Below are 16,127 nucleotides of genomic sequence, written 5' to 3' on the forward strand. Positions count from 1 at the left end.
AAAAAACAACATCGTGAAGAATAAGCAGCTGAATGGGGAAGTGTGTGTGTGTGTGGATATGTGTGAGAGAGAGGGTGCGTGTGTGTGTGTGTGTGTGTGTGTGTGTGTGTGGATATGTGAGAGAGAGGGTGTGTGTGTGTGTGTGTGTGTGTGTGTGTGTGTGTGTGTGTGTGGATATGTGTGAGAGAGAGGGTGCGTGTGTGTGTGTGTGTGTGTGTGGATATGTGTGAGAGAGAGGGTGCGTGTGTGTGTGTGTGTGTGTGTGTGTGTGTGTGGATATGTGTGAGAGAGAGGGTGCGTGTGTGTGTGTGTGTGTGGATATGTGTGAGAGAGAGGGTGCGTGTGTGTGCGCGTATGAGGGGTATGTGTGCAAACCTCTTGTATAAGACATCCATTCATATACAAGTGTTTACTCCCGCCCTCCCCCCAAAAAAGTTGGAAACACTCACAGAGGTTTTTGTGTGTGTGTGTGTGTGTGTGTGTGTGTGCTTAAATGAGGGCACCGACAGGAATACGCGGCAAACACACGTAGGCCTGTGGGCTTCTGCTGAGATTGACAGGGTTGCCGTCCAGGCGAACGTCTTCCAGGGCTGTACGGACGTAGTTCACATCGTTCAGATTGCAGAAAGTGTCCCCGTGTATCATCTGGATGTTGTTGTTCTGAGGGAAACATTGTGGGAGAACAAGTCATGATTTCTCTCCTAAATCCAGTTTTGCTGTTTACATCAGTAGGCTTGAATTCTGTATGGGTTTTTTTTTCAGTCTTAATAATAGTGCAGTAAGGTTTTGCACCGACGGGACACACATTTTTCATTCCATGTCCAGTGATGGCAGTGCGAGCTCAAGATCACTTCACAACTGTGCTGCTTCCCAAAGTAGAGCACTGTTAGGAGCTCAGAACTATTCAAAGCATTGCAAAGGAAATGAGGTGACTGTCCTCTGTGCCTAAGCAGACTCCTTTGAAACAGTTTCAGATTATATAGTGGCTTTATTTTATAAAGTTATGAAACATATCACTCCTGCAATGTCGCACTGTAGGGGTCTCCTGACTGAGAATGTTGAGCTGGCTGAGGAGTGAATACGCAGTGTCCAGTAGGTGGCAGCAGTGAGTTGGGAGTACAGGTACCTGTAGGTGCAGAGAACGCAGACTCTCAGGCAAGGGAACGGGGACATGATCGATATTGTTGTCTGTCAAGTAGAGGTAAAGCAGCCCGGTCATGTCCTAAACACAGAAGAACAAGTTTTGGAAACACAGTTTTGCCCGTGTGTTACATGTGCTCTATACATGTCAAAGATTGGATTTCAGAAGTACACAGTAAGTAGTAAACACTTTTAGGCCACCATGTGTTGTTAAAAATAATTCAATAGTGACAACATGGTGAAAATGAGATACTACAAGTCCAATATAAAGAAAGGGTCAAAGCATTTGTATGTTACATACGTTTTTCCAGGACTTCTTATATAATAAATGGTTGGTAAAATCTGGACACTGCTCAGTGTATGGAGTGTACACAAGTTTAATCTATAAGTGCAGATATACTGTGATTATGCAAATGCAGAATATCACAAAATAAACTTTTCACGAAGTCCCTTCCATATTCAATTCAGGCTGGCTTATGGTTTGTATTTCATTTGCATTCATTTGCACTCTGTGGTTCCACTGCACTGTGTGTGAAGGTGTTTGAGTTTGATTATTGGAATATCATGAAAATCAATGAATCCCTTAAGACAAAAGGCAAAAGAATGATATGCTTATCTCTTAATTAAATGCTAATTACATAATGATTACATCACCAAGTAGAAAACAAGTCAAGAAATATTCTTCAAAGTTTTTCTGACCTGACCAAAACAAATTCACTGAGAAACCTTGTGACCAATCATATTACTGGCTGTTTTCACTGAAGAGCCAATGTGATCAGTCACATGACTGTCAGTTTTGATCGAGGTGCCACATAGTCAATTATGTCTGGTAGAAAGTCAGTATTACATGACATAAACAAAACAAAAGCACTGCCCAGAGAATCGTACCCTAGAACGAACCACATATAGTGGTTTATATGTTTTTCTTATTCCATTGGGATGAATATGTATCACAGAGAACTGGATCATGGAACCTGGGTGCTGATTTGTATAGGTTGCCATCCACGTGACACCATTTCAGAGGACATAAGATTTCTTCCCTGCCAAACTGTCATAGCTTTATTATCTTTCAAAGGCAAGAGTGTTATGTTCTTTTATTTATGCGTTTCTCTACTGAAATAGGCAGCTATAAAAATTAACGGCCTTGTACATGAATCCAGGTTGAAAGGTGTGTTCCAGTGGCTACACATAAATTACTTCTATGTTCTGACCTCTTTCCATCAGGGCACTTGGTTTTCCAAAGTCCTACAGCAAATAAACTCCAACAAATAGATTTACAAATTCACAGTTATACTTACTGCCACGAGAGAGCTTGCAGGCAATAAAAAGGGATCAGGTCTAGTGAGAAAATGCCTAAGAAACTGTCTGGAGTTAAAGGTCCCCACAGGAGCTCCTCCCCCACACGCTGGTGGCTCTTTTTCTGGCCTCCTCACCTTAAAAGCTTCGTTCTGGATGCTGGTGCCGCCCAGTTTGTTATGACTGACATCCACAAGCGTCATGGTGGCTGGCAGGGCGGGTAGTTGGATCACACTGTTTTCCCGTATCACCAGCTCCTCCAACGCCGGCAAGCCGAAGAGCGCGCCATCATCGATTTTCGAGATAGCGTTGTGTGTCAGATCAATCCTCTTCAGTTTGTCTTTGTGACGGAGATCAAAAACACACAATTCAGAAAGCGAAAAGCATTTTGGAGCAAAAATAATTTAACTCAGAGTATATAATTGTAAAAGGATATATAAGAGGGTATATAACTTATTGTAAAGAGTGTTTTGTTTTGTACTACCACTGAAACCAATTATTGCGAACAACATTTCTGTCAAGTTCAGTTACATTAGAAATACTCTTGGTAAATACATACTCATGTTAGCAAAGTCGGATTTGTTGATCTTCATGATCCGGTTGTAGCGTGCGTAGAAGTGAGTGGTATCTTTGGGCAGTGGAGGCACATGCACCAGCTTCGTGTCATCGCAGTACACAGACCCGCCCAAGCAAGTACACAGAACACAGGTAGGCAAACCTGTAACCCCAACCAGCAGAGGGCATCGCAACGTGAAAAAGGCCCGCAAACGCACATGACACACACAACAGAAGAAACTTAGCAAGTGTCTTGAAAGAATAAAAACTTTAAAGTGTTTAACGGTCCATAGCAGTTAATAGAGGAAGGATTTCATTTTCTCATTTGCATAGTTTTTTGACACTTACATTACAAGACAACTCACACCAACAGGGACTGTTTAGAGCAATATAGTGGATACCAATGTACTAAATATCACAGCTTTCCCAAGATGCCATTGTCTTCTTAAGTCATTATGACCACCCCAGCTACATAGTACATGTTTTAGTTTATGGACAATTATAATTTATTCCAGGTTATATAATGTCAACCATATAGATCCTGAAAGTTCCCAGCAGACTCTCAGGCAACGGGTCAGAGGAAGCATTGAGTGAATGCCAATGTCTTCTCCACGGAACAGAAGACTGAGTCTTCGGGGACTGGAAATGCTGTATTTTCTTTCATTGTGTATGACAATATATGAAGGAAGAAGAGCTCCTATACAGAAAGGCTCGCTGGGACAGCCTTCTGCCTAGCTAATGTTATGTATCGTTTGTGCACATCTGCCATTCATGTAGATAATGTGCGTGTCCTGTACTACTTTGGTGCTTGCAGAACCTTGAAAAACAAATGAACACGCAAACAAACAAAACCACAATAGGCAAATAAGACTTATCTCTTAGAGGAATATCCCATATTTGCATAGATGGTATGTGGTGATTATTTAAAAATGCTGGCTTAGATGACCTTGCAAACTCAGCAGACTAGTATGGTACTGACCTTCTACGTCAATGTCAGTATCAGGTGGGCCAGAACCCTCTGACTCTACTGTGCTCCCAGTCCCCTCCTGGGGGGTGGTCTGGGTGGTAGGGAGCAGCTCCTCCTCTTGTTAGACACATCATTAGGGTGTTAGGGGAGGGGTTAGCACATGGTCAGACAAAGAAACGACAGTGGTGATGATGCTTAGGTGAATGTCAATAAGAACACATTTAAACAATGTCAGTCAGTTAAACAAAGTACACAGTTCCGAGAGAAAGGGACAACATCATATATCAATAGATATACGGTACAGTAAATGTGTTAGCACTGACAGAATAAAATAGAATTTTAATTCAATTTTTTCCATGGGTGACTTGATGCTAGTTGAATGAATAAAAATGATTAAAATATGTGTTCTGCTGGGCGATCAAGGTACTGACCTTCCTCTAGGTCAGGGATTAATGTGACCCCTGGTTCCCCAGATTCTGGAATCTCAGATTCCTCAGGAACCTCAGACTCCACAGGAATCTCAGGCTCCACAGGAATCCCAGACACCTCAGGAATACCAGACTCCTCAGGAACACCAGATTCCTCAGGAATCCCAGACACCTCAGGAATCCCAGACACCTCAGGAATACCAGACTCCTCGGGAATCCCAGACACCTCTGGAATACCAGACTCCTCGGGAATACCAGACTCCTCAGGAATCCCAGACACCTCTGGAATACCAGACTCCTCGGGAATCCCAGACACCTCTGGAAAACCAGACTCCTCAGGAATACCAGATACCTCGGGAATTCCAGACTCCTCAGGAGTCCCAGACACCCCAGAAACCCCAGACTCCCCAAAGGCCTCTTGGGGGATGGTGGTAGGGATCAGGTGGAGCTCCTCCTCTTGTTAAAGACAAGGCAATGCGGTAAAAGAGAGATTAATGCCCTAAAGCACAGGACAACAATCAATAGCAAAATTGCTAGCAACACTGGTTGCTGAAAATCATCTACGCTGAAACTTTGATTAAATAGCAGTAACTGTCCCCAAGGCAGGCAGAAACACTCACCCTGTAGTGGAGCAAATTCTATTCTACTCTGTGGAATACAGAGATTTTAGGCATACAGAGATCTAAAGTCATTAGTACTGACCTTTGTCTGGGATCAGTGTTATCTCTGACCCGGAAACCCCAAAGGGCACAGAACCATGGTCCCCAGAGACTCCAGAAACAAAGTCTCCAGAAACCCCAGATATTAAGTCCCCAGATACTCCTGACAAAAAGTCTCCAGAGACTGCGGAAGCAGTGTCCCCAGAGACTTCAGAAATGAAGTCCCCAGAGACTCCAGATATGATATCCACAGAAAGTCCAGAAACAAGGTCCCCAGAGACTCCAGAAACAAAGTCCCCAGATGCTCCAGAAACAAAGTCCACCCCAGAGCCTTCAGAACCATCGTCCCCAGAGGATTTGAAACCAACATCTGCAGAGCCTCCGGAACTGACATCCCCAGAACCTCCAGATCCTAGAGGCTCCCCAGAACCAGAAAGTCCAGAGCTAAAAACCTCTCTAGAAGTCTCGGAATCTCCAGAAGCCTGGGAACTGAGAATGTCACTAGAGCCCAAATCGTCTCCAGATATATGAAGGATGTCATTGGGCATCAGACGCAGCTCCTCCTCTTGTTAGAGACAAGATTAGGTGTTAAGAGAATGATTAGAACAGCATGGACAATGACCCAGAATGACAGTTAGAGGTGATGGGAGCAATGAAATGGGTGAAGCTTTATAAGTTAGCAGAATAACATTATGACTAAAATTAAAATGCAACCACATTTAACCAATCAGTGGGCCAGTTAAATGGAATAGTAGCCATATGAGAAGTGTTGGGAGGGTAATTGCAGTGGTCAAGAAGGTGCCTTTTAAGGCATGTGCTATATATGTATATGCCTCTGTGTGTGTGTGTGTGTGTGTGTGTGTGTAGTTCAGACCTCCTTGAGTGTCAGGTCCCATTAGCACCCCAGGATCTCCAGAGCCTGATGGAATGAGATTCGGCTTTCTAAGAGTCCTTTCGACTTCCTTTTCCTCTTCTCCTTCCTCTTCCTCCAGGGAGGCATTGGGCAGATGGTCATGGTCCTCATCTGGGGCCAGAGTGCCAATCTCTATCTACAGGGACAGCGAAGGTAAGTGCACTGCTCCCGTGGACATAACGAGAACTCCCGGCACGGAAAAATTTCTGGAAGAGTAGGAAATACTGCCTCCTCTCCTCTGGCATGTTTATCCTTATTAACAGATATGAATATTAATGAAATCATGCGTCATGTTACATTTAATTTCTATCAGTAAAACATGAGAGTAGTTCTGTAATAAGTAATTATTGTGAACAGCAGGTTTTAAATACCCCTATTTAAGCAAGATAAATACTACAGTATCCGTTGCATTGCTCAGGCTGAGAATGTTTAGTAAACCCCTGGAACCTCATTCACAAAATGGTTATATTCACAGATTTAGCAGTGAGTCTAAAAAAACAGTGGCAAGTGGCAAGAAAGGAGAAATTCTGAACTTGTCACAAATTGTCCTCATCAGACCAAACATGCAAACGGCTCCCTGTGTATGTTCAGTCGTTCTGTGGCTTATGAACATTAATTACGTAATCGCATGAATGCAGTGACCTGCTTTAAAGGCGTCTACAAACATGGCAAAAGAAACACAAGACCCTGTGCTGAAGGAAGACTTGGGTCAGACAGTTCCACTCCAGCAAGAATCCGTGTCCAGAGAGTCATGGAAGGTTTAATCCTGTGCATGTCTATATTACATAAAATGAAAATCATCAGAATTCAGTGGGAGCTTTTTTCATAGAGAGCCTTATTTTGCAACAACACATTTTTCATTTGAAGCCATTAGAAGGTTTAATTGCTAAATCTGTGCTGGATTTAAATTAACACAGCTGTGGTTATTTCAGTAACTGTTTGGCAAAAATTCAACAATTATGTTTTTTGGTTTGTTTTTTTTTTGGTTTGTTTTTTTGCTGTGTAGCATGACCTTTGCCCTTGTTATTGCTTTGACCATTCCTGTGAAGACAAGCTTGGACATGCCTTGGATCCTTTTCACGTCAGACAAACGTTCAAGCTCTTTCTTGGCTACAAAAGTGTCTAAAGACGTACCTTCACGACCTAATAAATCAAGCTTTATTTATACAGAACTATAAGAAAGCTACATTGCTGAATCAATGTGGTAATCTGACCCCACAGTTGAGTCTTCTGTAAATATTAGCTGGCTTATTCCACCATCAACCAGAAGGTGGCGACATGAAACCACACTGCGTTGTGGATACGTGCATAACCTCTCATAGTCAAATAGCTGATTCTATCATCAAGAGGTGAATGGTCCTTGTGGAACCAAGACATACATGGTGGCAGAAAATTCCCTATTCCCTCAATTTTTCCCTATTTTGTGACTGCGCAAAGCGAGCATTCTCAACGGCAGAAACGAATACATGACGATGGCCGAGTGTATAATCCCCGTTAGCGACCAACAAAAGGGCCACATTAAAGGTTCACAGATGAAGGTTAAGTATGCGCGCTCTTAATTATCGCTGAGAAGGGAGCGGGGGGGCACTCTAGCTTACCGACATCCAATAGGTTTATGGAGACAACAAGGACGGTCTTTGAGAAGGCACGCACAGCGCAGCTCCCCACTAAAGCCAACACGCACACGGCCGAGGGACGTGAGAAGGCTGGAGTCAGACTAAAGAAGCACCAGAACCCACACATCGGGCTAAACGATTGGACATAATCAGGAGTGTTTAAAGGTCGTTATGTCTGAAGCGTCTGGGAGAAGTTGCGGCAGAGAGCTGCATGTTGCACATGCACATGGGACGAATTCGCGGGGCAAGGTTTGCGATGGCGCACGTGCGGTACATCTTCACTGCTTGCGAGTCTGAAGAACTTTATTTTGGATCAGACGCCTCTGTTTACTGCTAAAATAAACATTACGCAATGGTTGCCAAAGGTTGGAGTTCAGAAGAATATGAACTTCATTGTTTTGAGCATCGAGGCGAGGCCGAATCACAGGGTACTAAGGGACGCGTGCGATTCGAGCTGAAATGCACGTTTCTAAGTAATATAAACCCGTTTTCCTCTTTAGAAAGCAGATTAGACAAAAGCACATTAGTCTGTCAAGCTGTGTCCAGAATACACAGCAATGGTATAGAAATGCGTTTGGCCAATGGACACAGTGCAATGAATCAGTGTTGGAGAGCAGAGGGAGAAGATTCCAGAAACACAACTCATCACCAAGAACTTTTCTCACTAAAAGCTCACTGATGCTTTCCAAAAAACACTCTTTCTTTCTTGCTTTCTCTCAAAATCACACACAAGAAGAAACACACACACACACAGATGTGCATGCTCGCACACACGTGCTCACACACACACACACACACACACACACACACACACACACACACACACACACACACACACATACACACACACACACACACACAGATGTGCATGCTCGCACACACGTGCTCACACACACACACACACACACACACACGTGCTCACACACATACACACACACACACACGCAGATGTGTATGCTCGCACACACATACACACATACACACACACATACACACACACACACACACACACACACGCAGATGTGCATGGTCGCACACACATACACACACACACACACACACACACACACACACACACACACACACACACACACATACAACAACATTCCTCCAGTCAAACCCCCCTGGCCATTCTGTTTCAGTTTTATGACTCCTTTCCATTCCAAACATCTGGGTAGTGCTTCAGCTTAGGACTTGTCCTGTGCAGTCACACATATTCTGTCTCATTTACATGAATTTACATTAGCAATCTCTTCAACTGCATATTACTGCATATTCTTCAGGAGAAGGTGACAGACACGAGGAATATTAGCTCTGCCACCCAGTCTTTCACATCAGGATTGCATTTTGGTATCTTTGTGATTAGTTTTTCATTCTACACTCGTCTGTATCAAACAGTTTTGTCTGGGGTATCTCTTTACTAAATAAAATAAACAAGGTGACTGTTTAAAGTTTCACTATATTGAATACAAACCTGCATTTTAGGCTAGAGCTGAAGAACACTGGTGGCAAGAGTCAGCGCTTCCGTAACGTTACAGTTGTGTTTTACACTTATTTTTATGAAGATTTCACTTTAAATAAGATGAGTTTGAACTGCTGCACAACTCTGGATGATTATGAAGCTAATTATGTAATTCAAAAGATAAACGATGTGCTAATTCTGTAATGCATGGATAATGTGTAAACCTGGTACAGATTGTTAAGATTTACTATGGAAAGGAGAGCAGAATATACATTTTAGAAGGTGTTGTAAAAAAAGTTACATTTTTGTTGTGATAAAAAGAGCATTAAGTTAACTTAAATAATGCTCTACTTATGTTGTACACATCACTTTTCTTCTGTGAGTTCCAGTGCAGACTTCCTTTCATTGCCAGTAATGATCATATGATCATAACATGTAATTACACTAAAATGGTGGATGTTCTCCTGTAAACCGAACCATCCCAGTTTGAACTAATGATATGTGAGTGTGCTCCAACATGCAGTAGAATTCCCTGGATCTCTCTGTTTACATGTGGATTCTGATTAAATTCAGTGTAATTTTGGTTAAGAACATAAGATGTGGGTATTTATACTTATATTTAAACTCTGACCCTCGAGTCTAAGGAGAGCTACAGGAAACCTGCATATATATATATATATATATATATATATATATATATATATATATATATGCAAACATCCCAGGCCATCATTTGTTGTTTATGCTTCTAGAGGCACAGGTTGGTGTGTAGTGTGACCTCTCTCGACCTTAAACACATGTTGGACTCTTGGGGAGGCTGTTTTTTAATACTGCAAACAAATTTCCTGTATCTTCTGGTCGAGACAGGGAAATAATTACATAATTATATATGGTCTTTAAACTATTGCTAAAACAACAAATCTAGTTTGTGTGTATATATATATATATATACAGAATTATTTATGTGCTTCCAACCTGAGTTCACATAAGAGAAGGTTAGAAAATGGGTATAGCATGTTTTCCAAACACTTTACCAAATATGTGGGTAAAGCATACATTTTTCAAATTCTAGACCTTGTGCAGAAAGGCGACAGTGGAATACAATGGTGTTACAACAATTTATGTACTTGTGCAATAGAACCAGCCAAGATATCCAAGTAATGTTTTGACAGATGAAGCTTAAATGGGTAAATTATGTCTGAAACAAAATGCACTCCGCAGAAAATGGCACAGGGCAGGCACATGGAACCTTCACGGCGCCATGCAGAATGCAGTGAAAGTTTCTTTCTTATTTCTGCATGTGGAGAGCTGGTAAAGAGCCAGGCTCCCATTCAATAATCACAAATCATCTGTTTAATCAAATCATCTGTCCAACAGGGCGTGGCTGTTCCATGGAACACCTCTGAGGCCAAAAGAACAGGGTGTGGCTGTTCCATGGGACACCTCAAAGGCCAAAAGAACAGGGTGTGGCTGTTCCATGGAACACCTCTGAGGCCAAAAGAACAGGGTGTGGCTGTTCCATGGGACACCTCAAAGGCCAAAAGTACAGGGTGTGGCTGTTCCATGGAACATCTCGAAGGCCAAAAGAACAAGGTGTAGCTGTTCCATGGAACACCTCTGAGGCTAAAAGAACAGGGTGTGGCTGTTCCATGAAACACCTCTGAGGCCAAAAGAACAGGGCATGGCTGTTCCATGGAACACTTCTGAGGCCAAAAGAACAGGGCGTAGCTGTTCCATGGAACACCTCAAAGGCCAGAAGAACAGGGCATGGCTGTTCCATGGAACACCTCGAAGCCCAAAAAAACAAGGTGTAGCTGTTCCATGAAACACCTCTGAGGCTAAACAGGGTGTGGCTGTTCCATGGAACACCTCTGAGGCCAACAGAACAGGGCATGGCTGTTCCATGGAACACTTCTGAGGCCAAAAGAACAGGGTGTAACTGTTCCATGAAACACCTCTGAGGCCAAAAGAACAAGGCATAGCTGTTCCATGGAACACCTCTGAGGCCAAAAGAACAAGGCGTAGCTGTTCCATGGAACACCACAAAGGCCAAAAGAACAGGATGTGACTGTTTTATGAACATCTCGAAGGCCAAAAGAACAGGGCATGGCTGTTCCATGGAACACCTCGAAGGCCAAAAGAACAGGGTGTGGCTGTTCCATGGAACATCTCGAGGCCAAAAGAACAGGGTGTGGCTGTTCCATGGAACATCTCGAAGGCCAAAAGAACAAGGTGTAGCTGTTCCATGGAACACCTCGAAGGCCAAACCTAAAAAAACTTTCCCATATAGTAAGCTTGTTCCTGCATTTTTTATTTATCTACTTGATAAATAATTTTAAATTCTGTAATGCATTTCAGTAATCTAATGCTATAAACAAATACATAAATTAGAAAATCAAAAAGACTTGATGCACCACCCAGAGCACATTGAGTCTCGCACCTTTGGTTCATCAATGGACAGCTCATCATAATATTCATAGAGATCCTTGTTTTCCAAGTCCAAGTTGTCTAGCTCCGCATCGTAGTTGTCCAGTTCTGCTTGGCGGGAATACCTTGGGGGGGAGGCCAGCACGAGCTTCAGGACCAGGAGCCCCAGAACCAACCTGCTAGTCACCATCATCATTCACCTGCCACAGCAAAAGACTTGAATGAGTGAACGTGCCCCAACACCTTTGTGTAACCTCATTTACAAACTCAATCAATGTTGATTGAAGAACAGCACTAGTGATATACAAGTGCAACAGGTATTGAGTCTAGCAGCAGTGAAAGGTGACAGAGGTTGAATGGTAGAACAAATAAACCAACTGGAAAAAAAAACCTTTTTATGAGATGAAAAACACTGCAACATAAAATAGTATAAAATAAGAAAAGGGTGAAAGAAACATAAATATGAAATATGTTTCTCAAAAATCAAAAACCTGGGGTTACCATAAAAACAACTGTGTATATCAGTTAAGTAGTAGGCCCACTCCCAGCTTTGGCAAGATTATATTTCAAACCTAAATATCTGGACTATATTTAAATATGAGTTATTAAATACAGCAAAATACACCAAAACATTATTCATTGGGTGTTTAATATGTTTAAGACGACTTGATCAAATTAAACTTGCATTCAGGTTTCTGGCTGGAAGAACACATGTTGCAGGGGGTGGAGTGTTGAGTTCATTGAAAAGGTGCAGACAGCCAGCAGGGTTGTAACATGAGATCTGTGTGCTTTGCAAAGCCTGAAATTCCATCACAAGGGCTGAGCACTTACCTTTTAAACTAGTAGCCATGTTGAATTAATTCAAAGGCAGCTTTGTTGCGGTTCAAAGTTCAAAGGTCATAATTGAGAAGGAAGATGCCAGAAAAGGTTATTTTAAACCCAACGCAGACACACAAAAAAAGACCATCTTTGATAAATAATGGTAATTTTTTGGTTCTTTAAAGTGAATTCCACATGGCTACAATCTTTAATACCTTAGCGGGGAGAATATCACAGTGTGGTTTCAGTCAAATCAAAATCCCGCCTACTGTCCTTCAGTCCAATAATGTAGAGACACAGAGGAATTGTGCATATTTTTGTCACTTTATTTTAAATAATGTATATGGATTTTTAACCTTTTCCCAGTTTCCTAGGTTTTTCTTTTACCTTTTCCCCAAGCACTCCACAACTGGTATTCAGCACAAAATCTTTTAATAAACTCTTTCATTACTATTGCAGATACAGTAGAAACCAAAAAGCACAACTAATGAGGGTGTTGCCGGTCCCCTGCCTATTACTGTCATCTGAGAATAAATTGGTTATAATCCGTTTTACATTCCTGGGTTACTGTGTCAAACTAAGTCACTAAAGCACAGATGTAGTGGTTAAACAGGGACATGCCACCAAATAAAAGAACACTAACCCTGACTGTGTCCTCCATGCTAAAGCAGAACCAAGGTTAGTGCAGGTAAAAGATAAATGCAGTCTTTAAATAGGCATTTGACATTCAAAATGTCTACAAATAACTTGTCACATAATTCCAATATTCACCTAAAATCAATCTCTGTCTTAGAATCTGAAAATGCGTTTATTGATCTCAGACATCGGTAGCTGTGACAAATGCCTTCTTAGCAGGCTACTATTACATGATTGTGAGTACAGCATGGATCTTTTTTCGTATCAAATGCACTAAAGGTCAGGAGATCGTGCACACGTGAACAGCGTCTTTCATGGGCTCATGGGTTGCCATGGCAATGAGGCCTGGGGTTCATCTGAAGACCATCTGAGCTGAGAAGCCAGCAGCGAGGGAGAAGAAGGAGAGAAGAGCACTCAGAAAAGATACTACATAGATGTGGATGAGGTCAAGGTCCTCGGGGTGAGATGGAGAGAGTCGAAAGAGGGAGAGAGAGAGAGAGAGAGGGAAAGAGAGAGAGAGAGAGAGAGAGAGAGAGAGAGAGAGAGAGAGAGAGAGAGAGAGAGAGAGAGCGCTCTAACAGAGCTTCTTTATAAGCATTTATCCAAGTCCGTCTCTACACTCAGACTCCAAATTCCTCCAGGGTTTGTGAACAGCGTGCCTCTGAGTTTCTGGCTTGAGGAAGAAAGTCTCATTCAGGATCCTCTCTGTTTCTTGCTCTCTGAGACACACACACACACACACGCAAACATACGTGCATGCACACACATTCACGCACACATGCACACACACATGCACACACTTCTTTTTGTGAAGGTCCTTCAGATTTGCTATTTTAGGCTTTGAAGTGCTTCATTGCTGCATTCATGACTATATATAAATCTCTCCTTGTGGGTTTGAGGTGCCATTCCATGACAGCCTTGCCCTTCTGTAATACAGAGTTAATAGTGATGGTGGAGATTGCCTTCATAGTATGTGTTTAACGCAGGACCGAGCAGAAAACACGAGTGGCCATCGTGCCTGCGTGGAGAACTTTACTCTCAGTGAAGGTTTCTGTGACCTGTGCTCTTCAGCGTCAAAACCAGCAGGGGAAATCTGAAAGAGGGACTATGCTGCATAAAGAACTGGGCATTTGTACACTTCCATCAGTGTGTGCAGTGTGCAGAGCGTGTGTGTGTGCATGTGTGTGTGTGTGTGTGTGTGTGTGTGTGTGACTGCCCCTATGTTTTCCTTGGCTCTGTGGTGAGCATTCCAAATATTCATTGATTTTACAATTTACGCTTGCCTGTGATACCAGCAATTTAAATGCTATATTTTAAACAATGTAAGTTCATCTGATATATAGTCTGTATGCCTGTCACAAATATGGCATATACGTGTTACAAGCCAAAGCATTACTGCTTGTTATTATGACTGTAATCATCTGTAAATATACATATTCTTGGCATCAGGGTCCTGGTCTGACAGGAGCATGAGCACCCAGCCAGGAACCTGCCACCCAGTTCAACGTACTAGTTCACATTAGCACTTTTCTTTCCACTCAGGAATCCACAGTGTTAAAAACAAATGGAAGACTGACAGCAGCAGGCAATCCACCATCTCACAGTGCTCCCATCAAAAATGCCCCAGGTACTAGCTGGGGCATATTAATATTACCAATATCCCAGCCAAACAGAGAGGTCAAAATGTTCAAAACAATGAAGCTACATGAATTGTTCACAATATCCCAAAGCTGCCTTGTCGACACAAACCACAAGACACAAAACAACCACTAGCTTGCTCTGATGGGACTAATAAACATGCTATCTCCATACCTGCCCTAAAAATCTGCAGTCCAGAGCTATAATGCCAGTTGCATTAGGATGACATGAGCGCATAAAGTACGTCACCTGAGCCCAGGTGAAGCCCTGTGCTCTGCTGGCCATAGTAAAACACCCTTACCTCTTTCTCCTGCTTTCCCGAATGGTCCTGTTCCTCAGCTCGGACATGCACAGGACTGGTGGGCCTGGCCAATGTGACAGCTCACTCACAGTGGCTTCGAGAAGGGGTGTGTGTGCGAGCGTGTGTGCGGGCGTTTCGTTGTGTTTCAGCGTGTGTGCGGGAACGCGTGTGAGTGTGTGCGGGCCTGCGGCAGGGCCCGGGTGTTTTACCTGCCGTGCGTGTGCGAAGGTAGGCACTGAGACCAAGCGGAGGAGAGAGACTGGTTTTGGTCACATCTGCATGAGAGGCAGCACCCAGCCCACACCATGCTCACTTACACGCACACACACACACACACAAAGGAAGAACCTGATTCTCAATCAAAACACACAGTTAGACCCCCACCAGTTACATCCCTGGCCACCATCTTTATTTCCTGTTGGGACACATAACATAATCAGAATATAGTGTGAGATATTTGTCTTCCCCTTTCCTGAGGTGCAAGCAAGGTATTTGCTGCTTTCAAGTCGTGATCCACTGGGTCTGGTGCACAATGGGCCCTCTGTGAAGTTTCTGTCAGCCCTGGACTGAGAGGAAGTGTCTGCCAGAGAAAGGTCTCCTCTCTCTCCCCCTGCTCCAGAACTCGGCACTAATCACCAATACCAAGAGCTAATCGCCAACACTAGACGCCAGCGCAAATGCACCACTCGTCCGGAACAAACAAAACTGACTACTAAGAGGTATCTTATAAGCTCTCAAATATCAAATTAATTTCATATTCTTCTACAGGCTGAAGTCTTCCGAATCGCTTGGGTCTTTAAATCACAGGGTCTCTCTTTAGGTAATCATGTTTGCGACACCAATCCTGCTTAAACTGTTGTTTTAAGACACAGAAATCCTCCACCATTCTGCATGATTATGTAATGCTTTAATTTTAACCCAAAGGCCGTTGTTTTAGTAGCATGGGTTTCCTTTACTTTAATGAATTTGAGCTGAGTTAGGGGTGCAGAGGATGGGGCAGAACTGGACAAAGCCAAGGGTGCTGCATGAATTGAGGGGCGTCTGGCTCAAACCTGGCTCAGCGAGAAGTGTTTTCAGTCTCCCTCACTGCTCCTTCTCCACAGTCTTGCGCCAGCCTTCTGGCCATCTTCTACGTTACACAGACAGAGTGGAGCAGTTAGCAGTGGGTTCCTCCACGCATGTAGAGTCCCACAGTGACGTGATGGAAAGATATGATGACGAGGCTTCCTCGTTCTTGATTAGAATAAACTTCAGCTAATATTAGTTAAAT

General features: G+C 43.0%; 1 protein-coding gene across 1 annotated transcript; it reads right to left on the minus strand.

Moving 5' to 3' along the window:
- Window positions 1–293: 293 nt before the first annotated feature.
- epyc (epiphycan) lies at window positions 294–14,966 on the minus strand. Its single transcript, XM_027021601.2, has 7 exons — window positions 14,858–14,966; window positions 11,477–11,663; window positions 5,920–6,094; window positions 2,996–3,154; window positions 2,574–2,776; window positions 1,127–1,222; window positions 294–660 (listed from the first exon to the last, which is right to left on the minus strand). The coding sequence occupies exons 2-7, from the start codon at window positions 11,657–11,659 to the stop codon at window positions 490–492; spliced, it is 987 nt and encodes a 328-aa protein (XP_026877402.2). The 5' UTR covers window positions 11,660–11,663; window positions 14,858–14,966; the 3' UTR covers window positions 294–489.
- Between the last annotated feature and the right edge of the window lie 1,161 nt (window positions 14,967–16,127).

This window comes from Electrophorus electricus, chromosome 7 (assembly GCF_013358815.1).
Source record: "Electrophorus electricus isolate fEleEle1 chromosome 7, fEleEle1.pri, whole genome shotgun sequence".
Lineage (NCBI taxonomy): Eukaryota > Metazoa > Chordata > Actinopteri > Gymnotiformes > Gymnotidae > Electrophorus > Electrophorus electricus.

What these genes read in the sequence shown, in the direction of transcription:
- epyc (XM_027021601.2), bottom strand. Translation starts at nt 11,659, where the DNA reads ATGATGATGGTGACTAGCAGGTTGGTTCTGGGGCTCCTGGTCCTGAAG. An exon ending in TGTCCATTGATGAACCAAAG is followed by an intron (nt 6,095 to 11,476) that starts GTGCGAGACTCA and finishes CTGTCCCTGTAG; the next exon opens with ATAGAGATTGGCACTCTGGC. An exon ending in TGCGTTCTCTGCACCTACAG is followed by an intron (nt 661 to 1,126) that starts GTACCTGTACTC and finishes TGTTTCCCTCAG; the next exon opens with AACAACAACATCCAGATGAT.